The 25,346-nt window shown below is 34.5% G+C and overlaps 1 protein-coding gene across 6 annotated transcripts in view; it reads right to left on the bottom strand.

The window, feature by feature from the left end:
- The window catches only part of twin (CCR4-NOT transcription complex subunit 6-like twin), a 475,631-nt gene that overhangs the window by 434,045 nt on the left and 16,240 nt on the right, over positions 1 to 25,346 (bottom strand). For 5 of the 6 annotated variants that reach the window (XM_081729449.1, XM_081729451.1, XM_081729448.1 and 2 more), the window contains 3 exons: positions 14,281 to 14,412; positions 10,625 to 10,811; positions 572 to 747 (listed from right to left, as the gene is read on the bottom strand). In XM_081729449.1, the coding sequence (XP_081585575.1) occupies positions 572 to 747; positions 10,625 to 10,811; positions 14,281 to 14,412 (495 nt within the window). Of the gene's footprint in view, positions 1 to 571; positions 748 to 10,624; positions 10,812 to 14,280; positions 14,413 to 14,985; positions 15,120 to 25,346 lie in introns of those variants that run through there. The other variant, XM_081729452.1, reaches the window with a different exon arrangement.

Below are 25,346 nucleotides of genomic sequence, written 5' to 3'. Positions count from 1 at the left end.
AGTAATGATTAATACTGTTTAGTGAGACGTGACAGATACAACGAAATCAGGGTTTAGTTTTTATTTAACCTCAAAATTTGGTTTGGAACAAAGTAATGGCTTGCTTATGTGAATTGTTCGTGTACAAGATCATCATGCAGTTTTACACGAAAGTTCAGTTTCCCTAGAAACTACGATCACATTTATCTGTCATGTGAGCCCGGATATTACGCGGATTAGTCGAGGGGTGGGAGAGAATCTCAAACAAAATGATTTGATTATCGCATCCCAACCTTATGTATCAATTTTCAGTAATGTAATATCAAAAAGGAAAATACTTTACTTGAAACTACAATTGATTTTGAGAACAAAGATACTGCTCCGAAAGTATGAAATCAAAATTTTAAAACCTCTTTTCACTTGGTAGTTAGAAATCCGAATAAAACATGTATGATTCCCAGTTATTCAGTGATACATTTACACAGTCCATAATCCTAAGGAAAGTGAACATCATTCCACAAAGTAAAAGGTCTCGAAAAAATGCCACTGTCAGCCATATTAAATATACTGAATAGTGTTTGATCGGACTTACCTCTTAGGTTGTCCAACATGTACGACAGCAGCTTCTGTGTTCCATTCGGCTCACAGTAGATTGTCTTGATCTCCGTTGTAAGTGGATTCCCATTCAAACCCAGAATCTGAAGTTGGAACAACTTTCCCATTTCATACGGCAAAACCCGAAGGTAGTTGTTGTTTAATAAGAGTTCCCTAAAAAATATAACAAAAAAGAAATAACATTATAGTAAATACTCAATTTTGTGTAACATTTTCTTAAAAAGTGAACCACATCAATATTTCCTGGGTACTACTTCCATATTAAATGTATTTAAATACGATTGTTGCTGTGGAAATGTATGCTGAATTGTTTACGAATTAAGTGTTGTTTTTTATAATTGATACAATTTTCAAAGAAGAAAACAATTAGCATATCTCGCCTACTTTGTCCTATTTTACATGTGGTGAAAAGGTTCCGTAAAAATAGAAGGGTAGGGAATAAAAATTTGAATGTATTATCCTAGCCACTTAAATTTCCCAACTTTACTACTCAATGCCTTTAGTTCTCTTTAGTTTTCTTAAGTTTCTGTATTTCCTACCATAAACAGACAAGTAACGGACATGAATGTGTCATCCGGACATCCGAATCAAACCTAATCCATTCGATAAACATAAAGATATTTTATGCACAAAAATCAGTTGTTTCCTCCTTTCATTAATATTTGCATTGGAGTGGCCTCGGATAAAAGCACATAATCCAAATGTATCTCGAAAAGGGATAAAAAATATGTGTACCAAGTACCCCGGGGCCACTCCAATGGGGTCCAAAGTTGATGGAAGGGCTTTCTGGAGGGATTCTTCCAGACATTCTCCCGATTTCCTCTGTTCAAGTATGTTATGGGCCCCAATACATAGTACCTCTGGAAAGCTTGTTTTATGCTGAAGAGAATGAATCACAAACCATGAGTTTCCAATGAACAATGTTGATGCAACAGCTATTTCACTGCGAGTCTACGATTTTCTTTATACTAACAGGGTTAATGGGCCCCAGGGGACTTACTTCGTTGTCCATGGCACCTAATTTTTTGTGCATAAACGTATCTTTGTTATGTTTATCGAATGGACTAGGTTTGATTCGGATGTCCGGATGACATGTTGTTACTACACTAATAAGTAAATAAATAAAATTTATTGTATGTGTGTTATGTGTTGTATTGTCTGTGATTGTGTCTACTGTTATTCTCAGATGTTCGCTTTCTCGGGACTTAGGTACGTTTGAGTATATCACCAGTATAACCAGCTACAAGTCTATGTGGCCATCACAGAAGAATAGCTCGCAACCAGAGATGCACTCATTCACTTCATAGTAATGTGAGAAAGAATCGGAACTCAGAAGACCTGCCCTACATGTATACTATCTGAATGAAGTTTGCGCAACGGAAAAAAGTATATAAAAGAAACTCGAAATTTTGATTTTTTTTTTTTTTTTTTTTTTTAATCCAAGAATTCGTGATATCCAGCGATCGATTCCCCGTAACATTCATTCCCTTTATGTCATATCCCTTCCGTGATTTGTCAGCACGACGAATAAGACGAACTATTGTGCAAATACTGATCAAGCTGTACTATACCAACCAAATAGTTTCATATTCTACTAAACTACTTCTTTGAAGTACAAAATAAAACAGGTTTTATTTAATCTGAACTTTTACTTGTTTCAAAGAAACTGCGTAGTATTCTTACAAGGTGGTTTACATAAGATAGGTAGCAACGGTACGTTTTCTTTACGCTCCTATTGCTAATCTGTTCCCAAGTACGTGTCACCATTTTTTTTTAATTCCACATACATACATACATGGCATTCTTATTTATATTTCCACACACATCACATCAAATTCCATATTATATTTTTTAAAACCGTTTGTTTGTTTACATATAAGTGCCTTCATTCATTTGTCTTAGTATTTTCATCAATACAAATAAATCTAAATTCCATAGCTGTATACTACAGCTCGCATTGATAGGCACCTTGCTACATCTTAATGAGAAAATGAGAATACTGATCACAGAAGACCAAAATGCGACACTGTGAATCCTTGCTGAGGAGATACACGTAAAAAAATGAAACTGTGCAGCAAATACTACTCCACGATCTCAAAAAGAGGAAGGTATGTGACTATTTCGTGCCTCATTCCTGAATAAATGACAAACAAAAAGAAAGGGTTGGTCACTGCAATCTGATTGCTACCGCCCTAACTTCCTCCTGAATATCGTTACTGGAAATGAGATATGGTTTTTTCATTATAACCCGCCTACAAAACGTTAGAGTGCAGGGTGATTCTCCTACCTTCATAAACAAAACAAAAAACTGCGCCAGTCAAAATCCATTAAGCTTTTGTTCATTTTTTTTCTATGATAGTAAGGACATTGGAATAAGGAATTTGCGCCTACAGGACACAATTAATATCACGTTTTACATTGACGTATGGAAGTGGTTACTGCAATGTATCACACGTGTGAGACCCAAGTATCGGCGTTATGTTTAGTGGCGTCTGCTCCGTAACAATGTTCCAAGTCACAAGGCAGGGATTGTGGAAAGCTTTTTCGTCCCAAAAAGGAATTTGTGTTGTTCTACACCTTATATTTACCAGATCTGGCTCCGTGTGATTATTTTCTATTTCCTAAACTCGATTCGATCACCAATTAGATTAGAAAGCGCCGTCAATATTCCAGCATTATAAGATCGAACGTTCTCATAATAAATAATCAAACAATACGAGCTACGACAAGGATTTTCAATAGCATTTCACACAATGGCTTCCAGCAATCCTTCTATGCCCATACAGCCAGGGCACAACGATGGATGCAGGAATGTGAGGGTCGTACTTTGAATGATCTACAGAAAAAAAACTATTTTTTCCTCTACAGCTCCACCCTCGATTTCATATTGCTGCACTATGTATTCTATGGCGTCTATTACACAAAAAGAACGAGTTATCAATAATCTTCATTGCCCACAGCTTTACGAAATAATTTATTCAGTATTAAAAAAAAAGTCCGGAAGTCCGGGATTGTAAAGAGGATAATTGACAGAGGAGTTCCTAATCAGGTGTTTCTCAAAGTGACGACCTTGGAAGCAGTTGTTGTAGATCCTGTTACTATATACCCATCTGGTGTGTGTGCTGTCATCTAGGTACCTTTTACGTGCTCAGAGGAAACCCACCACTCGTCATAAGGAAACTGCAGGTATGAGTATATATACGCCTTCTTCGTTAAGAACATTTATTTGTTAAACTGGTGATCTTTTAAATTACATTTACATTGTGTTCAAGTTAACATGAAAGTAGAAATTTAACAATCAGCAAAGGAGAACAATTTGCAATAATATATTTAATATACATATGATTAGTGAATTTGATACAAAATCTAAATTATCCTAAACAAAACATTCAATTTGATTACCAAAAAAGGTGGTGGAGGATTGTAATAAATGGTGCTTTTAGACGAAAAAGATAATGCGTTAATGCTTATTTTAAAAATATTTTTTAGATTAATTACGATCAGTTGTTTAGTGTGTGAATGGTTAAGTATATTCACTTCTTGAATAATGGCATTCGTGATGTTTTGACAATTTGTAGTCTGGAGAACATTAATTCGATTATCAAATTAATAAGACACAATATCCTCTATATATCAGAATTACTTCATGCGGATTATATTTATGACGAAAGCTCATCAGGCTCGCTCAGTTCTTTCTTATTTTGTTTTCCTATAATAAAGCATTCATTTTTATAATTGGTTAAATTTGATTTATAACGATCTACATCTAATTGCACCAAGAAGTCTAAATCCGCCGCTGCCTTGCTGCACTTTGCCCAATATACGAGGCCGATATCAACAATAGAAAGAGTCGGCATGAGATTATTTTCACTTAAGCTCCGACATGAGCATTCTGGACAGGAGTTGGCCATGTATCACATGACCCACCGATCATTTGAAATAAAAAATTGAAATTCAAGATGGCGGCCGTCCGCGAGCCATCGTCCAAAAGGTTTGCCCATAGCCCTATTGTATATTTCCTACATTAAGTTCAATATAAATATATCCGTACGGATTTTAAAAGGAGCGGTATGGGGCTTTGGAAACACTATATATACAAGGTGGATAAGGTATCTTGATCATCCGCTATGACGGACAAACCAAAAGAGAGAGAAAATCGAAACTTTGCACGGAGCAACTATAAGGAGGGGGACATATGTGTATTGAACAGAAAGACTCAACAGTATTGCCAATCCAATATAAAGTTATATTTTTCGAATGGCACTACGTCAGGTCATTACATATTTCAAATCAACATGTCAAACGTACACTTAAAATACCACTTTTATTATTCAGTGCTGCAAACTAAGGATGTTGTAGTATCACAAACATCGAAAGTTTGGAAGCCTCTAACGCACATACAGCACAATGGAGATGCACAGGATAATGCGCATCGAAACTGCTTTGGTGTTGGATACCATGGTCATGGTATGATTTGTTTCGAATAAATAGGAACGAAGTTACCAGGGCTCGAAATGTTTAATTTTTTGAAAGCCTTTATTTCGAAAAAATGCCGAGATAAGTATCATATCTAGGTACTTGTATTGTTTGTAATGAATGTATAAATTATTTTGCCGTTTAAAGCACTTCGATATCTCTAACTGTTTCGGAGATACGATAAACATTGATAAAGTTAGCAAAACTGCTGAAAATGGCGTGTTTGTGGCAAATATTTAAAATTATTGTTGTTTCTCTTCTCTTCTATAACATTAAGCAATAGCTTTTAGTAAATGTAATTACAAGTTCTCGCAATTACACGATTTAACCCTTTTAAATTATGGCTTTTTTGAGGTATTTTGTAGACTTTCACTCAATCATCTATTGCGTCAAGACTATTTATCGTAGGATCATGGTTCATACCCCGTTTTGTTTCTAGTAAAGCAGTGTTTCCAACTGCGTCCGTATAAGTTCCCTAAAGTGTACCAAATGCGGGAAATTTCCGCTCAAATTGGGAAAAAGGGATTATCTTTTTTTTAAATCCCTTTTTTTTTTACCGCGAATATCTTCCCTTTGGTATAGAATACGATCATGAGAATGCTACTTAAAAAAGTTTTGGTTTATGGTGAAGAGAATGAAATACAAAGAGTGGCCCTGGGATGAATAGTTTTGATGCTACAGCCGATTTACATATTTTCCCTTGATAATACATTTTTAGTGAATTTCTATACTATCATCATCATCATCATCATCAAGACTGTTCATTGTGGGAACATGAATTGTGCCTCGATTTCTTTGCCATGAACCAGTCTTTCAAACGGTACCACTCACATGTCTCTAGCATGTACCACAGTGGAGAAAATTCGCGAAAAAGCGAAATTTTTGTCAAAAAATCCCTTTTCCCCCAATTTTGGGCCCCTCTGGTCGGCCCCTGTGTTAACCCACAAAGCCCCCAAAAATCTCAAACATACTACATACTATGTGTAATAACTACAAGTTTCAATGTTATATCTTGAAAAATAAGAGGAAAAAATATTGCCCCTTGTGCAAACAGAATCAGCTTTCCCCTATGTGAGCAATAGATAACCCATTTTTATTCTTGACTCATCCCTAATTATCGTAGAGACATGATTGATACACCGTTTTGTTTGGCCAAAACCAGTCTTTCAAACGGTACCACTCGCATGTATCTAGCGTGTACCATAGTGAAGAAAATTCTCGAAAAAGGGAAATTTTTTGTCAAAAAATCCCTTTTCCTCCCGATTTTGGGCCCCTTCACTATAATACATGCTAGAGACATGCGAGTGGTTCCGTTTGAAAGATTGGTTCATGCCAAAGAAAACGAATCCGTATCATGACTTTAGAATAAATGGTGATAATACTGTAGATACTTTACTAAAGTACTTGACTAAAAACGTGTAAAAAAAAAAAAAATGAAAAAATAAAGAAATTGAAATTTTTTTGACACACGTCTGTTGACTCTAGCAACATGAGTCATACCTCATTTTCTTCAGCGTAAGGCAGCCTTTCAAATGGTACCGCTCAAATCTCGCTGTCGTGTACCTGTGAAGAGAAAAATGGGGAATAGGGATTTTTTTCTTAAAAATCCCCTTTTTTCCATTTTGGACGAGATTTTTCCGCTTTTGGTACACGATAGGGAAATTTGAGTGGTACATTTCGAAAGCCTGTCTGATAACGAAACCAACGAGGTACAAGCCATGATTCTAGGGTAAATAGTAATGTGTCAGGGATTTTTTTTGGAAAAACTTCTTAAATATACCCTTTTTTTAAACCCATCGTCCATGTTTGTGACGTCACGGGCCCAGACAGAGCACGCGAGGCTGCAAAATGCCCATAAAATATGTTCTATGATGCTTCCATATTTGAATGAATGCAAACAACCCTGTCTAAAAAGCTTTACTAGAGACTTACAAAGCAAATTCCGAAGGTCGACGCCAAGGCACAGTTGTTGTGCCATCATAATTTAAAAGGGTTAAGTAGTGTTGCAAACTTCAGCAATGTTTATCATATCTTCGGAACGGTTTAAGATGTCGACGTGCTGAAAACGGTAAAATCATTTACACATCCATTACAAACAATACAAGTAACTAGATATAACACTTATCTCAGCATTTTGTCGAAATAAAGGCTTTCAAAAAATTAAACATTTCGAGCCCTGGTAACTTCGTTTCTATTCATTCGAAACAAGTCATACCATGACCATGGTATCCAACACCAAAGCAGTTTCGATGCGCATTATCCTGTGCATCTCCGTTGTGCTGTATGTGCGTTAGAGGCTTCCAAACTTTTGATGTTTGTGATACTATAACATCCTTAGTTTGCAGCACTGAATAATAAAAGTGGTATTTTAAGTGTACGTTTGACATGTTGATTTGAAATATGCAATAACCTGCGGTAGTGCCATTTGAAAAATGTAACTTTATATTGGGTTGGCAACACTGTTGGGTCTTTCTGTTTAATACATTATGTCCCCCTCCTTATAGTTGCTCCGTACAAAGTTTTGCTTTTCTCTCTCTTTTGGTTTGTCCATTACAGCGGATGATCAAGATAAATTATCCACCCTGAATATATTCGACTTTGATGGAGCTATCACATTTTGCTTGAGGCTTTCCCACTACCTCCAGTGATTGGAATTAAAATCATACAAGAAGATGTGGTGAATTTATCCCCTTTAATGTGAAATAAATAACTCTCACCCACTGGCGTCTCTGGCATATAAAATTTGGGGGGGAGGGGGAGACATAAAAGAAAGTGATTTTAAATGTTACTACCTTGCTCTACCTGTTTATTATCTTCGATTCCGTTTGTCATCTTTCTGCTTAACTTCACGGACCCCCCTGAAGTGTATCAAGAACTCCGTTATAATCGTTTCACAGCCTGAATGTTAGTTTCTAAATAAATATCATTATTATTATTATTATTATTATTTATATGTTATTATGTCGTTAGTAAATAAATTAAATTAGAGTAAAATATTGAATATTTTGTACTTCAAAATATTAGGAGGGACGCGGGACAATATCAACTGAATATTAAATATTAAATATTTAATAACTGAACTAAATAATAACTGAATTAAATATTTTATTTAATAACTGAATTAAATATTTTATTTAAAAACTGAATTAAATATTTTTTCTACCAACTGAAGATGTTCAAGCAGCATTGCACGACACAAGATATAAATTTATCACTGAAAACAATACCCGAAAAAAAAAATCATGCTTTCATTCCTGACAGTGAAATAAGTTTAAAAATTGAACTTATTTCTTCTACACCAACGTAACACCTACACAGAGATTGGGTAGATAAAACAATACAAGCAGAAGACAGCAGAAGTAAAAGTCTTGAAACCAGGAAAATTTGTAGCATATGTCTATGGCTGCAAATGGTCGATTGGGATGATGCCGGAATATTGTGGAATATCAGGACTCAACACAAAGCTCTTACACCCTGCAGGACCCGCTTCCACTTTTCACTGGCCTAAACCGACGATATCGTACGGGGCCAGTCGATCACATTTTTATTGACGCAACAGATCAGATTTCTATCACAGCCAGTGGAAGATCACCTAGTGTATCGTAAGAGACTGTTAATAAAATTAACCAGATATTCGAGACTTTCAGTAAACATTGATACATTGTACAATGCTGATAGTTAATAGGTAAGTCAACTGTTATTTTTTTGCTATAATTGTAGGCCACTGTGTGGAATAGTTGTAATAAAAGTTGTACAGTATTAAATAGACTATATCTTTTCTAATAAAAAGCTCGTTCTGAGGCAAAAGACACATTCAGATTTTTGGAGAGCTAGGTTCAAATACCCAAAACAAAATTTGGCTCACACGAAATATAGGTATTTCTTAACCTTGTACACACAAGTGCAACTTTCATCACATGCTCATTCCGGGGCCTGAACCTGGGATCATAAATGCTACTATAATTCTACCCTATACAATATTCATTAGTTTTGATTGCAGATTTGAAATCTTCAGGCAAAATTACATGCGGATGCAAGTTTTCAGCTTCGTAGCTGTTATGGTTATTGAAATAAACAATAAAATGCAATATCAGACGTTTTTTAATCGTGACCTTGAAGCGGATTGCGTAATTAATTACTAATTAAGTATGAAAGCTTTATTTTGGGAAATAACTATTCGCGAACATGTCTTTCAATGTACAAAAAATTATCAAAATCGGAGACATGACTTCATCATTCGTTGATTTGAAATAAAATGACTCATCTACAATCTAATCTAAAATCTACTACCAATTTTGTGACACCAAGTATCACTCGCTTATTTTATTAGTCCACTCTTTGATTTTGTATTCAATATTTGTACTAGCGAAAGTAAAAAATCCTGCAATCATCTTTCAAGAATCAGTATATATTTTTAAAATGGTTGCATCAAAATATGTTATTCATTATCGCTTAATCAGCTCAATGAATTCCATAAACTCAGTAACATATTCAAATACTTGGTTTGCACGGAGCATATGCATTTTATACAACAGCCGTACAGGAACTGCTACGGGCTAAGAAAGGGTGCGTTGAAGCACCCCCAGCCATCCCCTTGACTTACGGGGACGTTGCGGGTTTGTTTGACCCTGCGGGAGAATTCTGCAATGCAAATTATCGAGTGTCCCGTACGTAGCCCCTAAGTAGCCCGCAAAACAACTATGCATACGGCCCTTAATCATCATTATCCTAGACAGAGAATAAGCTCTGATTTCTTGCTTATCCACGTGGATTTGTTTTGCATAATTACACTATGAAACAAAACTAACTAGTAATTCTTGTTTGGAAGTAATATATTTACAAGTACAAATCTGAATTAAAAGCCAGGCTGGTATACGTTATTCAGGGAAGCACAGAATATGATGATTGAAGAGTCTTTTTATTAAAGTACTCCACACATTTATAAGGATATGAGATTTTTATATAATGATGGTCATCGTTTCTTGTATGAAATTGTAAGTAGCTTTAATATTACTAAGTACATGTACACTCATGTCCAAAATTATTGTCGCATGTCTATAAATATGTTGTTGTAGAAATATAATTTGATAATGAATTCGCCCGGCATTCCTTACAATGTTAGTAGGAGTATAATAGGCAAAAGACATGTATGTGGCAAATTTCATGTCGAAAGAGCAGTAAATAAGAACAATAAAACGAAAATAAAACTTTCTTGTCCATTTAGCAACATTTTGTGTTACTCATTCTAATTTTCGTATTGAGAATTTTTTTTCCTATGAAATTTACTATAAACTTACATTTCCCGATTATACACACAGTATCAGTCTTAAAAGTACCCTGCAAAGTCATTATCAAATTATATTCATACAAGAAGACAGTTATAGATATGCAACAATCATTTTGGACATGAGTGTACTTATTGATTGCAACTACTTTTCTGTTTTCTTAACTGATATTCTTTTCATGCTTATACAATGTGTTACAAACACAAGAAAGGGAAATAAACTGGTCACTGACTGTTATGATAAATATAATTTTTGATGTAACCAAATACCTGAGATATATAAGGTCTCCAAGCTCAGCTGGCAAGCTACGCAGTTTATTACTTGATGCATCAAGATGCTGAAGATGAGTCAACTTTGAAATTTCTGGTGGAATTCTTGAAAGGCAATTATCATTCAGGTACAGAGTAGTCAAATGGGATAGCTTCCAAAGGTTTGGACTTAAGTTCCGAATAGTTCCTGAAATAACAATAATAATAATAATAAAATAACTTCTTCTAATTCAGCTTGTAAACAACACGCTTTACTAAATTAATACTTAGGATTATCTAAATCCTGAACCCTTCACATGAATATATACATACGTTAATTAAAAAACAGAATATATTAAATAAAAACTTAATTCACATTCATTATTACACATGCACTTATATATAGAGTTACAACAACAATGTTGAATTTTTTGACCATTATATTTTTTTCAGAATTATTGCGTCGAAATATCCTAATATTCCACGATGTATTGCTGTAAAGTATCCAGTTTAGTGCGATATTGGAATTTTTACATCCTAGTGTTTTGTGTTTCGTTTTCGTGTATCTCAAGGGTTTCATCTGGTTTGTTTTTGTATCTTTTTTTCCTTTTATTTTTGTCATTCAAATTTTCTGGAGGCATTTGTAAATGTTATTCATTTTCTGTTCACTAATCATCATTAATTGTTAACTAATTATCATCTGATGTCATTTCCAGATCATATTATTCTGTACAATATCAGGTATTGCAGTACAACCTTTCTTTAGCGGAACCGAACGGGACTCGTAAAAATTTCCGTTAAAGATGTTTGTTTCTTATTCTTGAACGTGGTCGGTGATTTTGCAGTACTGAAAAGAACTAATATTTTGAACATCCCGCAAGTTAGATGTTTTGATTTATAGCATTGCAGTGTTTTCGTAGCTTCAGTGCTAATATTCTGAAGTCGAATACTGTTTCCTTTGTGTGTCGTATCGCGTAATAATGTCAGTGAATGTAACCAATATGCATAACCTAAATGTATAATTTCATTTATAATGATGATGATGTGGTGTTCTACCCAAATGCAGGTCATGTACCCGAATGTCCCTGGGCGAGACGAACCCATGGTGGTTTGTCATTTCCTTTCATGGGATGATTATGACATCCAGAGGACGGGACCTACAGTTTAACGTGGGATCAAAACCACTTGTGTTCCCACTTGTGGAATCGAACCCGGAACCCTTTGATTGGAAGGCGACGACCTTAATCACTCATCCACCCGGGACATTATTTAATTTACAACTGATTATTTAATAAAACATCTGAGAATTTAATTTGAAAATGAATTTTTCTCTATAGGTTCAACGAGCCCCCCCCCCACTGGTATGCTACGTTATAGAAAACACCTTGGTATCGTAAGGGTTAATTGAGAAAATATCACGCCGTTAGAGTGAATCTTAAATATAATAAAAACTGATTATTATGACAACACTAAAGTTTTTGAGTGGAGAATGCAGGGTAGGGGGAAATGTATTATTAAACAATTAAAAAATTCAAACTTTAAATTTCACGTTAAGCACACAGTCGCACTCCTATCTGTTTTTATCAAGGCATTTGTTGGTTTAGGCTATTTACCCTTGAAAAATGGAGTAAACTAAGTATATTTCAATGATCAATTGGCTTCTGTTGCCCTATTAATACAGAAAGTGCTTTCTGTTTTCATTTACACACTGACACACAATTTACACATGCATAATATAGCTTTTTTCACAAAGTCATCTAAATGTTGAAAAAGAGATGCAAATGTTAGATGGAAGAGTTTATGAACGTGTTATATTTTCATTGAATATGTTCTGAACTAGTTTCAGAAAATTTCGTAATATAAAAATTGATAATGGGTCTTTTGCCTAAACATTGTCTATGTTAATCAATGAAGTCTGCAAAACCTGTAAGAATGCACCTATTAGAAAAAGATATTTAAATATTTTTGACCTTTGTAAAATAAGGTAAATAAGAAAGTAAATGTATCGAAAATAACTTTTGTCGTTTGTGTTTAAAATTCATAACCGAATTTTCACATTGTGCACATAAAAAAAATAAAAAACACGTGTTAATTAATGTTCCACGTTCGTTTTTGTACATAAAAGAACACTATTGCTGTTAATAGTTAAAAAAAAATCTCATGATTGAAAATACACTGAACAGTTCTAATGAAATAACTTCAAAAATGCACAGAATTTATCTAGCTAAATAAGGATACAGAGTTGTGTAATAATTAAGTTAATCTTTATTCACAGTAAATTATATATGGGCATTTTAAAAGAAAAATTTTGCAATGAACTTTTAGTGAAATTTCATATTTTCATACCAGGTTATGCATAAATGTTTACATGAATAGTTTCTGAAATATTAAATTGTTATTTTCTGTACATGCAATGTTAATATACATATCAAATCAAAAATATGTTAATAGCCTTGCATGCTTTCTATACATATTTTAACATACATCACTACTTTATTGTATATTGGAGCTTCTATTAAAAAGCCTGATGGTGGAAAATAAGCCCAGAGAAGGTCTCAAATTGGGTGAAAAGGAGGTAGGAAAACTGAAGAAAGTCAGTGAGAACAAGATTGGAGTTACCCAAAAGGGTGTTAAGTTTTGGATTACTTAAGGCTGTATATGGTACAATCTGAAACATGTGGGTCTCGAACATCGTAAGCGAAGCGACAAAAAGTATTTAAGTACGAAAATCAACTCGAACAAATGCCTAACAAGTGTCGGAAACTGCGGCAGAAGATTATGAACAGTGAAACGACCATTATTACAGATGACGAGAAATACTTCGAATTTACAAGGCATAACATGCCAGGGAACTCTGTATTTTATACCACTAGTACTACCCCAGCATCAGATGGTGTCACATTTAAGCCCACGAAAAAAAGAAAAATTACCAAATGTGTCCTTGTCTGAGTAGCCATCTCGTCAAAGGATGTCTCAGAACCTTATTGATTCCGCTGAAGGTCCAGCCATCACTGCCAAAATTTACATAAGTAATTGTTTGGAAAAAAAAAAAAAGTTTACTTTTCAAGAACTACCACCAAAGTGATACCTACCACCAAGTTTTTCACTTGTCATCTTACGCTTAAATGCATAATAAGGACTTTCTTCCACTACGCATAATATAGAAACGGAAGGAAATCTTACACTATCGCTCTATAAATTTATCACATCACTTTGTCTATAGGACAGACAAGAAAAAAAAAACTCTTATATCATGTCTTTTATGTAGCAAAAAGTTTTCTTTAGACGACACGGAGAAAAAGGTAAGAAGTGCTCGAAACTGCTCGCAGATTCTACTTTTGGATCTTCAATGTGTAAGAACTTGTATTTACTGTTAAAATAGATCTGCGGCTTGAAAATAGATCATGTGATCCAACCCACGTAACTTCCCGCTGGGAATCAATCCCGGGCCTCTCGTACAGAAGGCAAATTTATAATCATCATAATCATCTGGGAGCCAAAACCATTCTTAAGCATAAATTGAACTTTTGTGTATTCTAAAGAAATTAAGAAATAACATGACTGCCTACCCTAATTCTCGGAACTGGTCGTAACAAGAGAATGGAGAAAAAAAAAAAAAAAAAAACCTACAATTATAAATTTATCTTAAGTGTATAATTGGACCCCACTTCTATTACCTGTTATCTCCAGTTCCATCCAATATGACTTCTTTCCATTCGCTGCATCTTCAGGTGACATAATGGTATGCGAACGACGGGGATTTGAACCTTCATACTTGTTATCCTTCTGATTTCGCGCCATTGTGCAATCTGTCGGGAAAATATAAGAAAAATCTCATTAAACAAAAGTTAAAACACGCAAAGTAATTACACATTTAATGCTCTGACGATGAGATAGTGATAAACAATAATAATAATAACTAACTTCTTCCAAGTGGGCTTTATGGTGGAAAAACAATGTGTGCATGGGTATCTCAACGTCGCAACAATGAGATATTGACTCCTATACAATGAAAAGGGCACTTTTTAGTGATCAATTATGGGCAAAGTTATATCATAAAATCATATCTTGATCAAGTGTTCAAAAATTAGAAAATTCGTTTCAAACGGTTCAGCCAGTTTGTCATGAAACAGCGAAATACAACATCGATATGAATCAACAAATGTATAGGTATCTAATCAGTTGAAGCAGTACAAGATCTTTGGATACTGTCTTGGGCCTTTGGATATGGTTTGTGTCTACGGGTGCTCATACGCTTCAACATCACAATTATCACCGAAAACTTTTATAGTTATAACACACCTCTAACCTCAGAACTGCTTCATTAAAATGTATTACTCTATATAAATTTTACATTTTTCATATGAAATTTAGTTACTTACTGTTTTAAACGCTTTACGTTCTCCCACAACCTTCGTAAAATGTTAATAACTGAATTTGAGTTCTTCTCCGGTGGACGCCCATATACCTACTGTGCAGTTAAAGAAAACTAGCATCTGACGCACGTACAGAACAAGTGACGCTTTGGAAGCACTGTTGCCAAAGGTTCTGTAACGAAAGAGACAGCACCCTCTGGCGACAAACGTTTAACACTCACAGTTCTGTAACAAGATGACAGGATGTTTTGTACCGTATGACTTCCAAATAACAAAAATAATAGTACTTTGAATATTTGACACAAGATTCAACATTCAACTGTAAGTGACCTTGGTTGTCCAGAAAAAATATCGCATTGCTTGGCAAACAATCCTCCCCTTTGTTTCTTTGTTATTATTGACGACCGGAAGTTGTGGCATAATACCATTTATTATGATCATTGGCCACATTAGTCATTAATTGTTGTTTCTTCAGTTCTGTTTACCTTTCTACCAGAAATACAAAGCAAAATTTCTGGAATGTAATTTAACAGTGACATATGGAATTTAACACTCCTCACCGGACTGAATCATGTTGACGAGCCACATAAAACAAGAAGCATGACTAACGTTCCTATGTTGTAATGTGCTTCAAATATTTCCTGTCACATTGGCAGTTTTTTCTTTTCTTCCCCCCCCCTCCCCCCTCTCTCTCTCTCTCTCTCTCTCACACACACACAGCTTTTGGTTACGGTATTTATCACCATATTTTCACTGCAGTTTTCAGTTTATGATACTAATATTTTTTATGATTTGCAAATTTTTGTCTTTTTCCATGGTGCAAACAGAGAAGGCAAATCTATCAACGAAGGCGTTTGCGTCCTCCCACATTGACGTCATCTTTGACACATGTTCGGGACAGGAGTAACGCTCGCAGGGTGCAAAATTTCCGATCGCCACTAGCGACTAGAAATTTAGAGCTGGCGACCAGTGTTCAATAGGAATGGTTTTTGCCTACACTCACAGAGCTGCGCAGTTTCTGTTTCGCACGAAAATAATTGTCACTGAGTGAGAGAAAACACGGAATGTGAAGTCTTCACAACGTTGTAATTCTTGTCTTAAAGATATTTTTTAACATGTATATGAATTGTCCAATTCAAAATTGATTATTCTGAATCTAATTGTCTGGTTTTGAAATTTTATGCCCTGATGTAATCTCGGTCTTTGTCAAACCAAAGGTCGGAGGGAGGGGGAGAAGTTATCATCACTTCCATCTTAGATATATTGGCGACCATCATTTTTGGATTGGCGAGTGCCTCTGATTTTGAAATATTGCGCCCTCGCTATAGTCTGCTTGTTTATTTGCTGTCATATATTTCCTTTGGTACTAGACGTGAAATCACTATTTTCTTCTGAATTTCAGATGTATGTTTGCTGTTTATAGTTCAGTATACTATTAAATTACTAGAATTTTATCTTCACATGGGAATACATTTTAAAAATGAATTTAAGAAAAAAAACGAAATTAAAGTTTCATTAGACAAGTTTCCTCATTACGCTAGATGTATTGTCCGACGTGCGGTTTTCCAAGTAAGCTTAGTACGCTTGCATTTTCCAATCAGAATTTCCTTACTGAACTTTTTTAATACTTTCATTTCACCACTTTCTCCATTTCCTTATAAACAGATCTTTTGAAGGAAGAGCTTTTCAGTTGCTTGTTTAGTATAGCTCACTTATGTACAGTACATTCTACACCGAATGGAATATGTTCAAATTTCCGGTTCACATTTGCTATCAAGGTCAGTTTTTTCTGTGCAAGTGGACTTCATGGTGGACAAACACCTGAATTTTCTCGGTGTTCTCCCGTTTCCTCTCACTTTCTTCATTTCAACATTCCATTCATTCTCATAATCACAGGCCCTTTAGCACTAGTCGGCAGAACCGAGCGCTTTCATTTATGATATCTGTTAATTTTCTAAGATACCCTCTCCTCTACTGATAAATTTCCCATAATATTCAAGAACATATTTGTTGGCTACAAGTTCCTTTGACGGAGATGTCAGTTCTATTGCTGAAAATAAATTTTCCAACTGCACATTTGCACAGCAGTCCCTGACGATTCTTTAACAGAAAGCTCATGTTTGATATTAAATTTAAAAGAAAGAAAGAAAAAATCAAACTACTCCAAACTTTTCATTCGCAAATTTGAACAAAGAAACTACAGATTTGCAGTTTACTTGAAACCTGATCCAGGGTGTCTACAAAAATTCCAAAATGAAATTTCGTGACTTTTTCGTGACCTTTTCTTAACTCAGTCATAAAATTTCCTAACATTTTCAAGAGCGAATTTGGATGCGAATTAGGCCTAATTTTCATCCATGAGAGAGAAACGTACTTTGATTGCGATTTGATAGCATCTAAAGTTGACCATAAACATTTCTGGTGGTGAAGTTTGACGTTTTACAGAACAAAATTTTCCAATCTGTACTTACATTTGCAGTTTAAAAAAAAAAAAAATCGTAACCCAAAAGCTAAATTTCGTGACTTTCGTGACCGTTTTCTGATTTCGTGACCGATAGACACCCTGTGATCTTAAAAGGTAGTTCGTGTTTATTTCTGTTTACCCGAAAATCTTTCATATATTGCTCACTTCGTTAAATTTTATTTCTTCAATAGATATGCAGTTCGGCAAATTGTTTGAACATCTCCTGCTGGATTTTACAACAGTATTCCTTCCTCCCTCTATCTCTCTTTTGACCGCATTTGCGGGGTTGCAATGTCTCAACACCCACTGTGTCTCTGTCTCTCACTCTCTCTCTCTCTCTCTGTCTCTCACACTCTCTCTCTCTCTCTCTTAATGTAAAACAGATATCGGCCTTCCACATTTTGCTACAATCGAGTATAAAATATGTATAAGAAAACTATATATGTTGAACAGCAATCTTTTAATCACTGACTCAACACTCAGCGTTTGGAACTGTGCCAACTAAGTAGTCCACGTGGACTTGATAAGCGTCTGTCAAATGCTGGAAATGATGGTTCTGGTTGGCTATTTAGTTATCGGGGGTGTTTTTCACAAGTTCCCACGGACGAAGACTAATGGCATTAGCCACCACACGTAGAACGCGGCATCCTTTATATACAAACTGCACATCTACTGAAGGAATAAACTTCACGTTCGATATTCTTCTTCTTTCATTTTACATTCTTTTCGCCCACACTTCCTGTCATACAGTGTGGCTGAATTAAAAATATCGAATCAGTAGTTCACAAGCTGAATAAAGCCTACACTTGGAGTGACATCATATAACAACATTATTATCTCTGCAAAACATGAGTGTTTTAGCTACAGTACTTCATAACAATTGTGGAGCAAACTTCACACTTTACCTTTTGAAGTTTGCAACATGTACGTGTTCATCGCTAATGTTGTAAGCGATCTTTGATACTCGTCACAAGCTGATTAATTTCTCTCCTCTTTATTAATTTTCTTATCTGCGGAGCGTCTGCAAAAACAAACATTTCTCGTGATTCATCACCTGGGCTTCTGTACACTTTTGTCTTTTTTCTGCCCAGTGTTTCTCATAAATAAATAAATAAAAACGGTTCGCGTATAGTAAGTTACACATTTGGGTAACTATTTTAATAGTTACTGTTTTTAAATGCTTTTGTCACTGACTACAAAGTGGATGTAGGCACTGGTTTTTTGAAATCAAAATAAATTGATTGCATCAATTTCGCACACAATTCTCGAGCTATTATTACACGTGCACCCATTACTTTTTTTTTTTTTTCTGTCAAAGGAAATAAATCCATTTATTTTCATTTCATCAAACGACATGACAATCAACTTTTCGAATCCTGTTATTGTTTCTTCTTTTCCCTTACGAAATATACAATAATATTTACACAAGAAAAATGAACAACGGTGTATAACAAATTAGCCAAATGTTTTGAGAAAAAGAAAACGTAGAAAATCTTTAACACAAATACAACTAATCAGCCAACTGAGAGGGCGTGAGTTGTTTTTTTTTTTTTTTTTTTTTTTTTTTGTTGTTGTTGTTGTTGTTGTTGTTGTTGTTCAGAAAGTCAGTGATTTGATGTTGAAGGTGACGTCACTCGAAGGGGCGGAACCGGGCACCGTTTTACCTTCTTTATTTCCACCATAGTCTTTTTTCATTATTTTGATGTGTTTTGGTTATTAATATACTTTCAAAGTTATACTTGTTAATTAGTGTTACTTAATCCTTAATGTAAATTAGTGCATTTAATATAAATCTGTGACATAAAAATACAATAAATATATTAATTTTTGCAATATAAACTGTCATTTTTGAAGTTTTACCTTGCCAAAAATATTTATCTTTAGTTATTAAAAAGACTTCTTGGATTTCTATTTTTATCTTGGCATATGTTCCCATGACCACTTAAATATAAATACATTTCTGAGTCTTCTGAACACGAAAATAGGTTTTTATTGAGTTATACAAATGCATAATTAAACCACATTTTAGACTTGAGGTAATATTTGGCCCCAAAGTGATATAAAAGCATATATTTGAATTCAGTTTAAGAGAATTTCACACATTGCTTATCAGAAATATTTTTTGTCAGTGTTGGAAACTAGCAGAATATCCGTTTTCCGCACAGGGAGAATACGTTTCATTTTGGAAATAAAGGGCTGAATTTGGATTTAAACGGCATCGGAAGTGTCACTGTTCGTCTCAGCTGAAAACGGTCGAAAGATCTGACAAATATCGGTTATCTTCAATCATTTATATATATATATATATATATATCCCTCCCCGTCCTCCAAGTTACACCGTCAAAGTAATGAAAAGATAAGAACTATCCCAGGCCCGAACCTCATCTATGTTGAAAATTTGATCAAGATCGATTGGGTGGTTCAAGAGGTATATATATGAGATCTTTTTCTTAGAAATATCTGGCATTGTGTAACGCAATTTGAAGGAATACTATATACAGTGAGGAGTAACTGTTCTTGACCTGGCATAGCATCAACCACTTTGAACAGAAAAGTTGTCACTTCAGTTTCTATATCTGTCTCTCTCTTCTAGTATGTTGGAAGAAGTCTAGTTTCTTTGTTCCATATTGGTGCAAAATTTTTCCATTCACATCCGGGGCAGACTTTCAACACGCAAGGAAAATGGAAGCAGCCCTGTAAAAATTTTGATCAAACTGTGGATAAAAATCCACATTGAACATGAATGGAGATATACATATTCCCGAAGCGAAAGGATATTTTGCCACTATGAGGATATCTGACAATCGCTGGATTTTCAATTTTATTTATTTATTTTGGTCTTAGATAACACGGTTTCAAGAACGTAGTTTCAAGATGCCTAAAGTCAAGTGCTCTAACAATGTAAGATAATATTTTGAGTCGGGGGGGGAGGGGTCATATTTTGCCATTTTCATTTACGCATATTTAGAAGTTTTTAGCTCATAGGAATCAGAGCCCTAGTTGATACTGAGCTATTTATGAAAAATAGGAGAAAAGGTGGAAAGATAAGAAGTAAAAGAAGAAGATGATAATTTCCTGTCGAAATTTGCAAGGTACAGTTTCAAGGCTTTTTGCCTATTAGTTTAAAAGTTATAAGGACGTATCAAGATAAATGGTCCACTCGATGTGTATATATAAGGTATATGTAAGGTAATATTGGGCAAAAAAATGCACAGTAAGGAATCAATTAGCATAACTAAAAGATGAGAAGAGAGGCTATGCAAGAAGTGAACTTACAGCTTAACGTGGGACCCGTACGTGAAAATTATTCGTATATTTTGGTCCTTTATCATAATTTGTGCACGGTTCCAAAATACCTGTAAAGCAGTGTAAATAATAATGATTTCAAGTGAAGTACTCAAAGTGATCATATTAACCTAAAATTGGGGCAATGTGCACATATATAGAAAATAAGTACATATGTACAATTGAGAATATTAATAAATTCATTCACAATTACAATATTCAATTGTAATTACAAACGTGTGGTATATGTAAATAGAAACTACATGAAAAATAAAATCTTACCTATGCACACAAATATTCATAACAAAACGTAATAAGGATGTATCTATCTTCTATAACTCATCATATATATATAGAATCGGAAAATGGTCATATATTCATGTAGAAACAAATTTGACGTTACTTCACATGTTTTATATAAAAACACTTATCTATGTGACAAATACAGATACTCTTTAAGCATAATGTCAAGTGTCCACGATAAGAGTCTACACATTATTCTTAGTTTGCACGCCTACGGTATAATTAACATGTATCGCAAACAATTATTTATTTTCTGCAAATATTTTAACTCAATCTTCAATGGCACCAAAGAAGGCACATGTAACTCAGTTACATAAACGAGCAGAATTTGAATCGAACTAATATTTGATTTGATTTTGCGTATAGCGTTCCTTCCAGCAACGAGGTTATATAAGACGTTGACCTACAGCTTAACGTGGGATCCGAACCACATAAGCTCCCGCTGGAAATGAAACGAACTAACAGATATGATAAACGCCACAAGTTTTTTTTTTTTTTTTTTATTTATTTAATCGATTATGACATGGTTGGACAGAGCTTTAAGTGTGGTATCTTAGCACTCCTATCATATTCTTGGGGTAACTTGCATATGTGAATTTTCCTCGTAAATGGATGTGCGTCTTTTACCCCAATATATACAAAAATGTTCAGTTCGACAAAACTGACACAAAGCTCTGTCGGCGCTATGCAGGGTTGATTGATTTAAATCGAATGATTTTTTTAAATCAATGATTTAAATCAAATCTATTTCGGTTAAACCATATATAAATACTCACTTTTTTTTTTTTTTTTTTTTTTTTTTTTTTTTTTTTTTTTTTTTTGTTCACAACTGTACATATAGCAGTAACACATACAGTCAGTGTTTCTTTCAGAAACAATATTCCGGAGAGACACTACTGATACTATTCTATTTATTATTATATTATAGACATATTATTTTGGTCTGCTCCGGGGAGCAGTGTCCTTCCAAAACAGGTCTGGAAGAAACACTGCATACAGTTTTTTTTTTTTTTTTTTTTTGGGGGGGGGACGTAACTGGAACGTTTATATAAATATAACGGGCTGAACCATTTGAAATGAAATTTTGAACACAGTACCTACCTTGAAGTGGATTTTTATTATGTCATTCTGATTAAAATGTCACTAAGAGCAGGAAAGGACCGAAATTTATGCCAAAAATTGCGTTTCTGGAGCCTTTCAAGTTAGGAAACTGATAGTTGGTATGTAAATTCCTCATTAAAAATGATTGGACACGTTGGAATTTTTAGGCATAGCACTTAGATCTAGCCAATTATTATGTCATTTTCTTTAAAACGCGTGTTCTAAATAGAGTGGAAGAAGGGCTTTACAATGTATTCCAAGAATAAAATATCGCACAAGCCCCGTTTGTTCGGAAGATGAAAGTTCGTATATAACATCTTTACTACCAGTAAGTTGCCAGTGCTTCAGAGGTTTAGAAAATTCCACTTCTAAGGTAAAGGGGGGGGGGGGGCAATTTCTATGTCAATTTCAATGTACATAAATAACATTGTCCGTTCCATCATCACAGGAAACGGGTGAACCGTTTGGAATTTTTCAATATTGACTGCACACATTATAATTTAAGAGTTAATGATAATCTTAGATTACATTTTATAAACCATGCCGTGTATTAGCGTCTTGCTAGTGTTATAATGATGAGCTTAATGAACATATTTAAGTATCAGTCTCAGTTGCATAAGTGGTATGGTTCTCACACAGCACCAATTTTTAGGTTTACAATTTTTTTTTCTCGATTTTGTCGAAAGCTACGCATGCACATTATTTTGTTCATCTTAATAAGAACTATCAATTCGCATGTCTCTCATCCTTGGACATTTTTTTCCCCCCAGATAAGTGAATTGAAGAATTTTCTATGTTGTAACGAAGTTGTATTGTTTCTCTTAAAGCTGTTACAGTATTTTAAAATGGGTATGTGTGTGAACTTATTTGCCCAACATTGCCTTTTTGGAATTGTAGGCGTCCGTTTTTAAGCTACCGGATAAAGACGTTCAAGACATCCACTACTTAATGAAAAATCACTTTAGTTTGAGTGTGCGCCATTTTGCAGGATATAACATAGCCTACCATTAGTTGTAGTTTCTGCAAGTTTAGCTTAACAAAAAAAAAAAAAAAAAAAAAAATCAAAATGACATAACTTTATGAGTATTACGACATACAATCTTAATCAACAAGAACTTAATATCAAACTTTGTAATACGTAACAACAATTTGTCTTATGTGATTACTGAAACGAACTGACGTATGATTAACACTAACTGTAAACTTACCTCACAATACGTCTAGACAAATTACCAAAATTTTCGATGATAACTTTTTTAACTTTATCGGCTGTATTGTTTTAACACCAACCGCTATGCAACTAACTAACCTTTCTTGGCTCCAACAAAAACGTTCAGGTGTGCTACCCAGTTACCTTAACGCATGAAAGAAATGTATGAAATCCGTCAATCTACTATTCCATCATAAATAATGTAACAGATAATCACAAATAATGCACTCTTAGAGTTATCCAAATGTTCAATACACAACTACAAGCTTTACCTTGAAATTCTTGCACGAATGATCAGGTTATATCTTACATACAGTATAGCTGTCTATAACCTTATGGCCGGTGAGTTACCAACCGATATATCGCATGTTGATCGTCAATTGGATTAGTTGTAGCGGTGACTACCAGGCGGCAGCAAAGACTAGTATTTCTATGGAAGCTCAAGGAGGACTCCTTCTCTTTCTTGTTGTGCTCTATGCATAGTGCTGACTTACTAGAAACAAGTGCTCGTCAAATATAGAGAGACTGAGAACGTTCAGTGGAGCTATGCGAAATCCATGCGAGGATGTGTGAAAGAAAGAAAAAAAATAAAAAAAATCAACTACAACCTCCAAAACCGCTACAATAAACTAGAACGAATAATATAGCCTTTTTATTAGACCAACATTCGGAGCCCTCAACTCTTTGTTACTTTTTCTATATTGTAAATATTTTATTTCTGATACATATGATTTCATAAAATATTTTCTTTCATCATGATATCTGTTCCTTTTGGCCTGTTGATCTTGGCGATTGTGTATAACCAAATAGTTTGCGCAAATACTTGTGCTCACTAGTGAATATGTGTTACCTTTATATTCACTAAAATATTACGGTTCCAAACCTGAGGGTACTATGCAGTACTAAATACAGAAATAAATTGTTCTTAAACATTACTGCTTTTTAATTTTGCAATTTCCACAATATCACTAGCGTTTAAAGGGGGGACGGGGGAGTGTCCAAAGATGAGATATTGTACATACCATTGATAGATCCCAATGATATAATAAAAATGTCATATATATATATATATATATATATATATATATATAAAAACTTTCATGCATTATTTTCGAGACACCAAGATAAATGCTTTACGTGAACATAAAAATTAATATACAGGGTGTCGCAGAAATAGGTATACAGTCCTGTATTGACCGGCTCATTACATTTTATATCATTTACTTGTTGTTACCCATACAGGTATTGACTTCGTTTCTTCGTTAGTTGTTAATTCTTTTTACTTATACCTGAAGCTCGGAACAGAAAAGAAGTAAATAAATGCATTATCTTAATAAATAAAAATGTCATACTTGATCGATGTATGTATACCTACTTATGGGCCACCCTGTATGATGACGCTACATATTAAGATGAAACATACTTCTTTTCTTTATGTCCAACGATTTTTTACGAGACTAAGCCATATACTGATAAGGAAGAAGAAAATGGCAGGAAAAGAGAGAATCTCAAGAAAACCTACGGACACAGTGTTTATCTACCACAAACTCCACTTGGTGCGACCTGGGATCGAAGCAGGAACCCCACACACTATCGAGGTGAGCGCTCCACCACTGAGCTATCGCAGCTCCTATACCCTCATCAAGATTTTTATTGCAACATTGGTACAACAACAGTAAACAACATAGTTAATAAGAAATAGCCCGAAATTATCATTTGTTTCTCTTTAATTGTTGTTTCAATATAATATTATCCAATCGATGGATACGTTGGGCTGAACAAAATGAGATGGTGGTGGGTATATTCTCATGCACAGTTCGAGAAAATCAGTGAAAACAAATTGTCAAGGCACTGAAAAGTACATCATTCCTTATCAATAATAATTCATACCATTTCTTCCGCCGAAACAGATTGTGCATTTATTTATGTACTTTAGATTCATAGAAATACATAGTCGTATCATAAATTCTGTTACAAAGTAAATATCAGACTACAGGCAAAGTT

This window comes from Thermobia domestica, chromosome 10, assembly GCF_964235325.1.
Source record: "Thermobia domestica chromosome 10, izTheDome1.hap1.1, whole genome shotgun sequence".
In the NCBI taxonomy this organism is placed as follows: domain Eukaryota; kingdom Metazoa; phylum Arthropoda; class Insecta; order Zygentoma; family Lepismatidae; genus Thermobia; species Thermobia domestica.
Note: the sequence above shows the minus strand (reverse complement) of the source record. Positions and strands in the feature narration are given on the sequence as shown.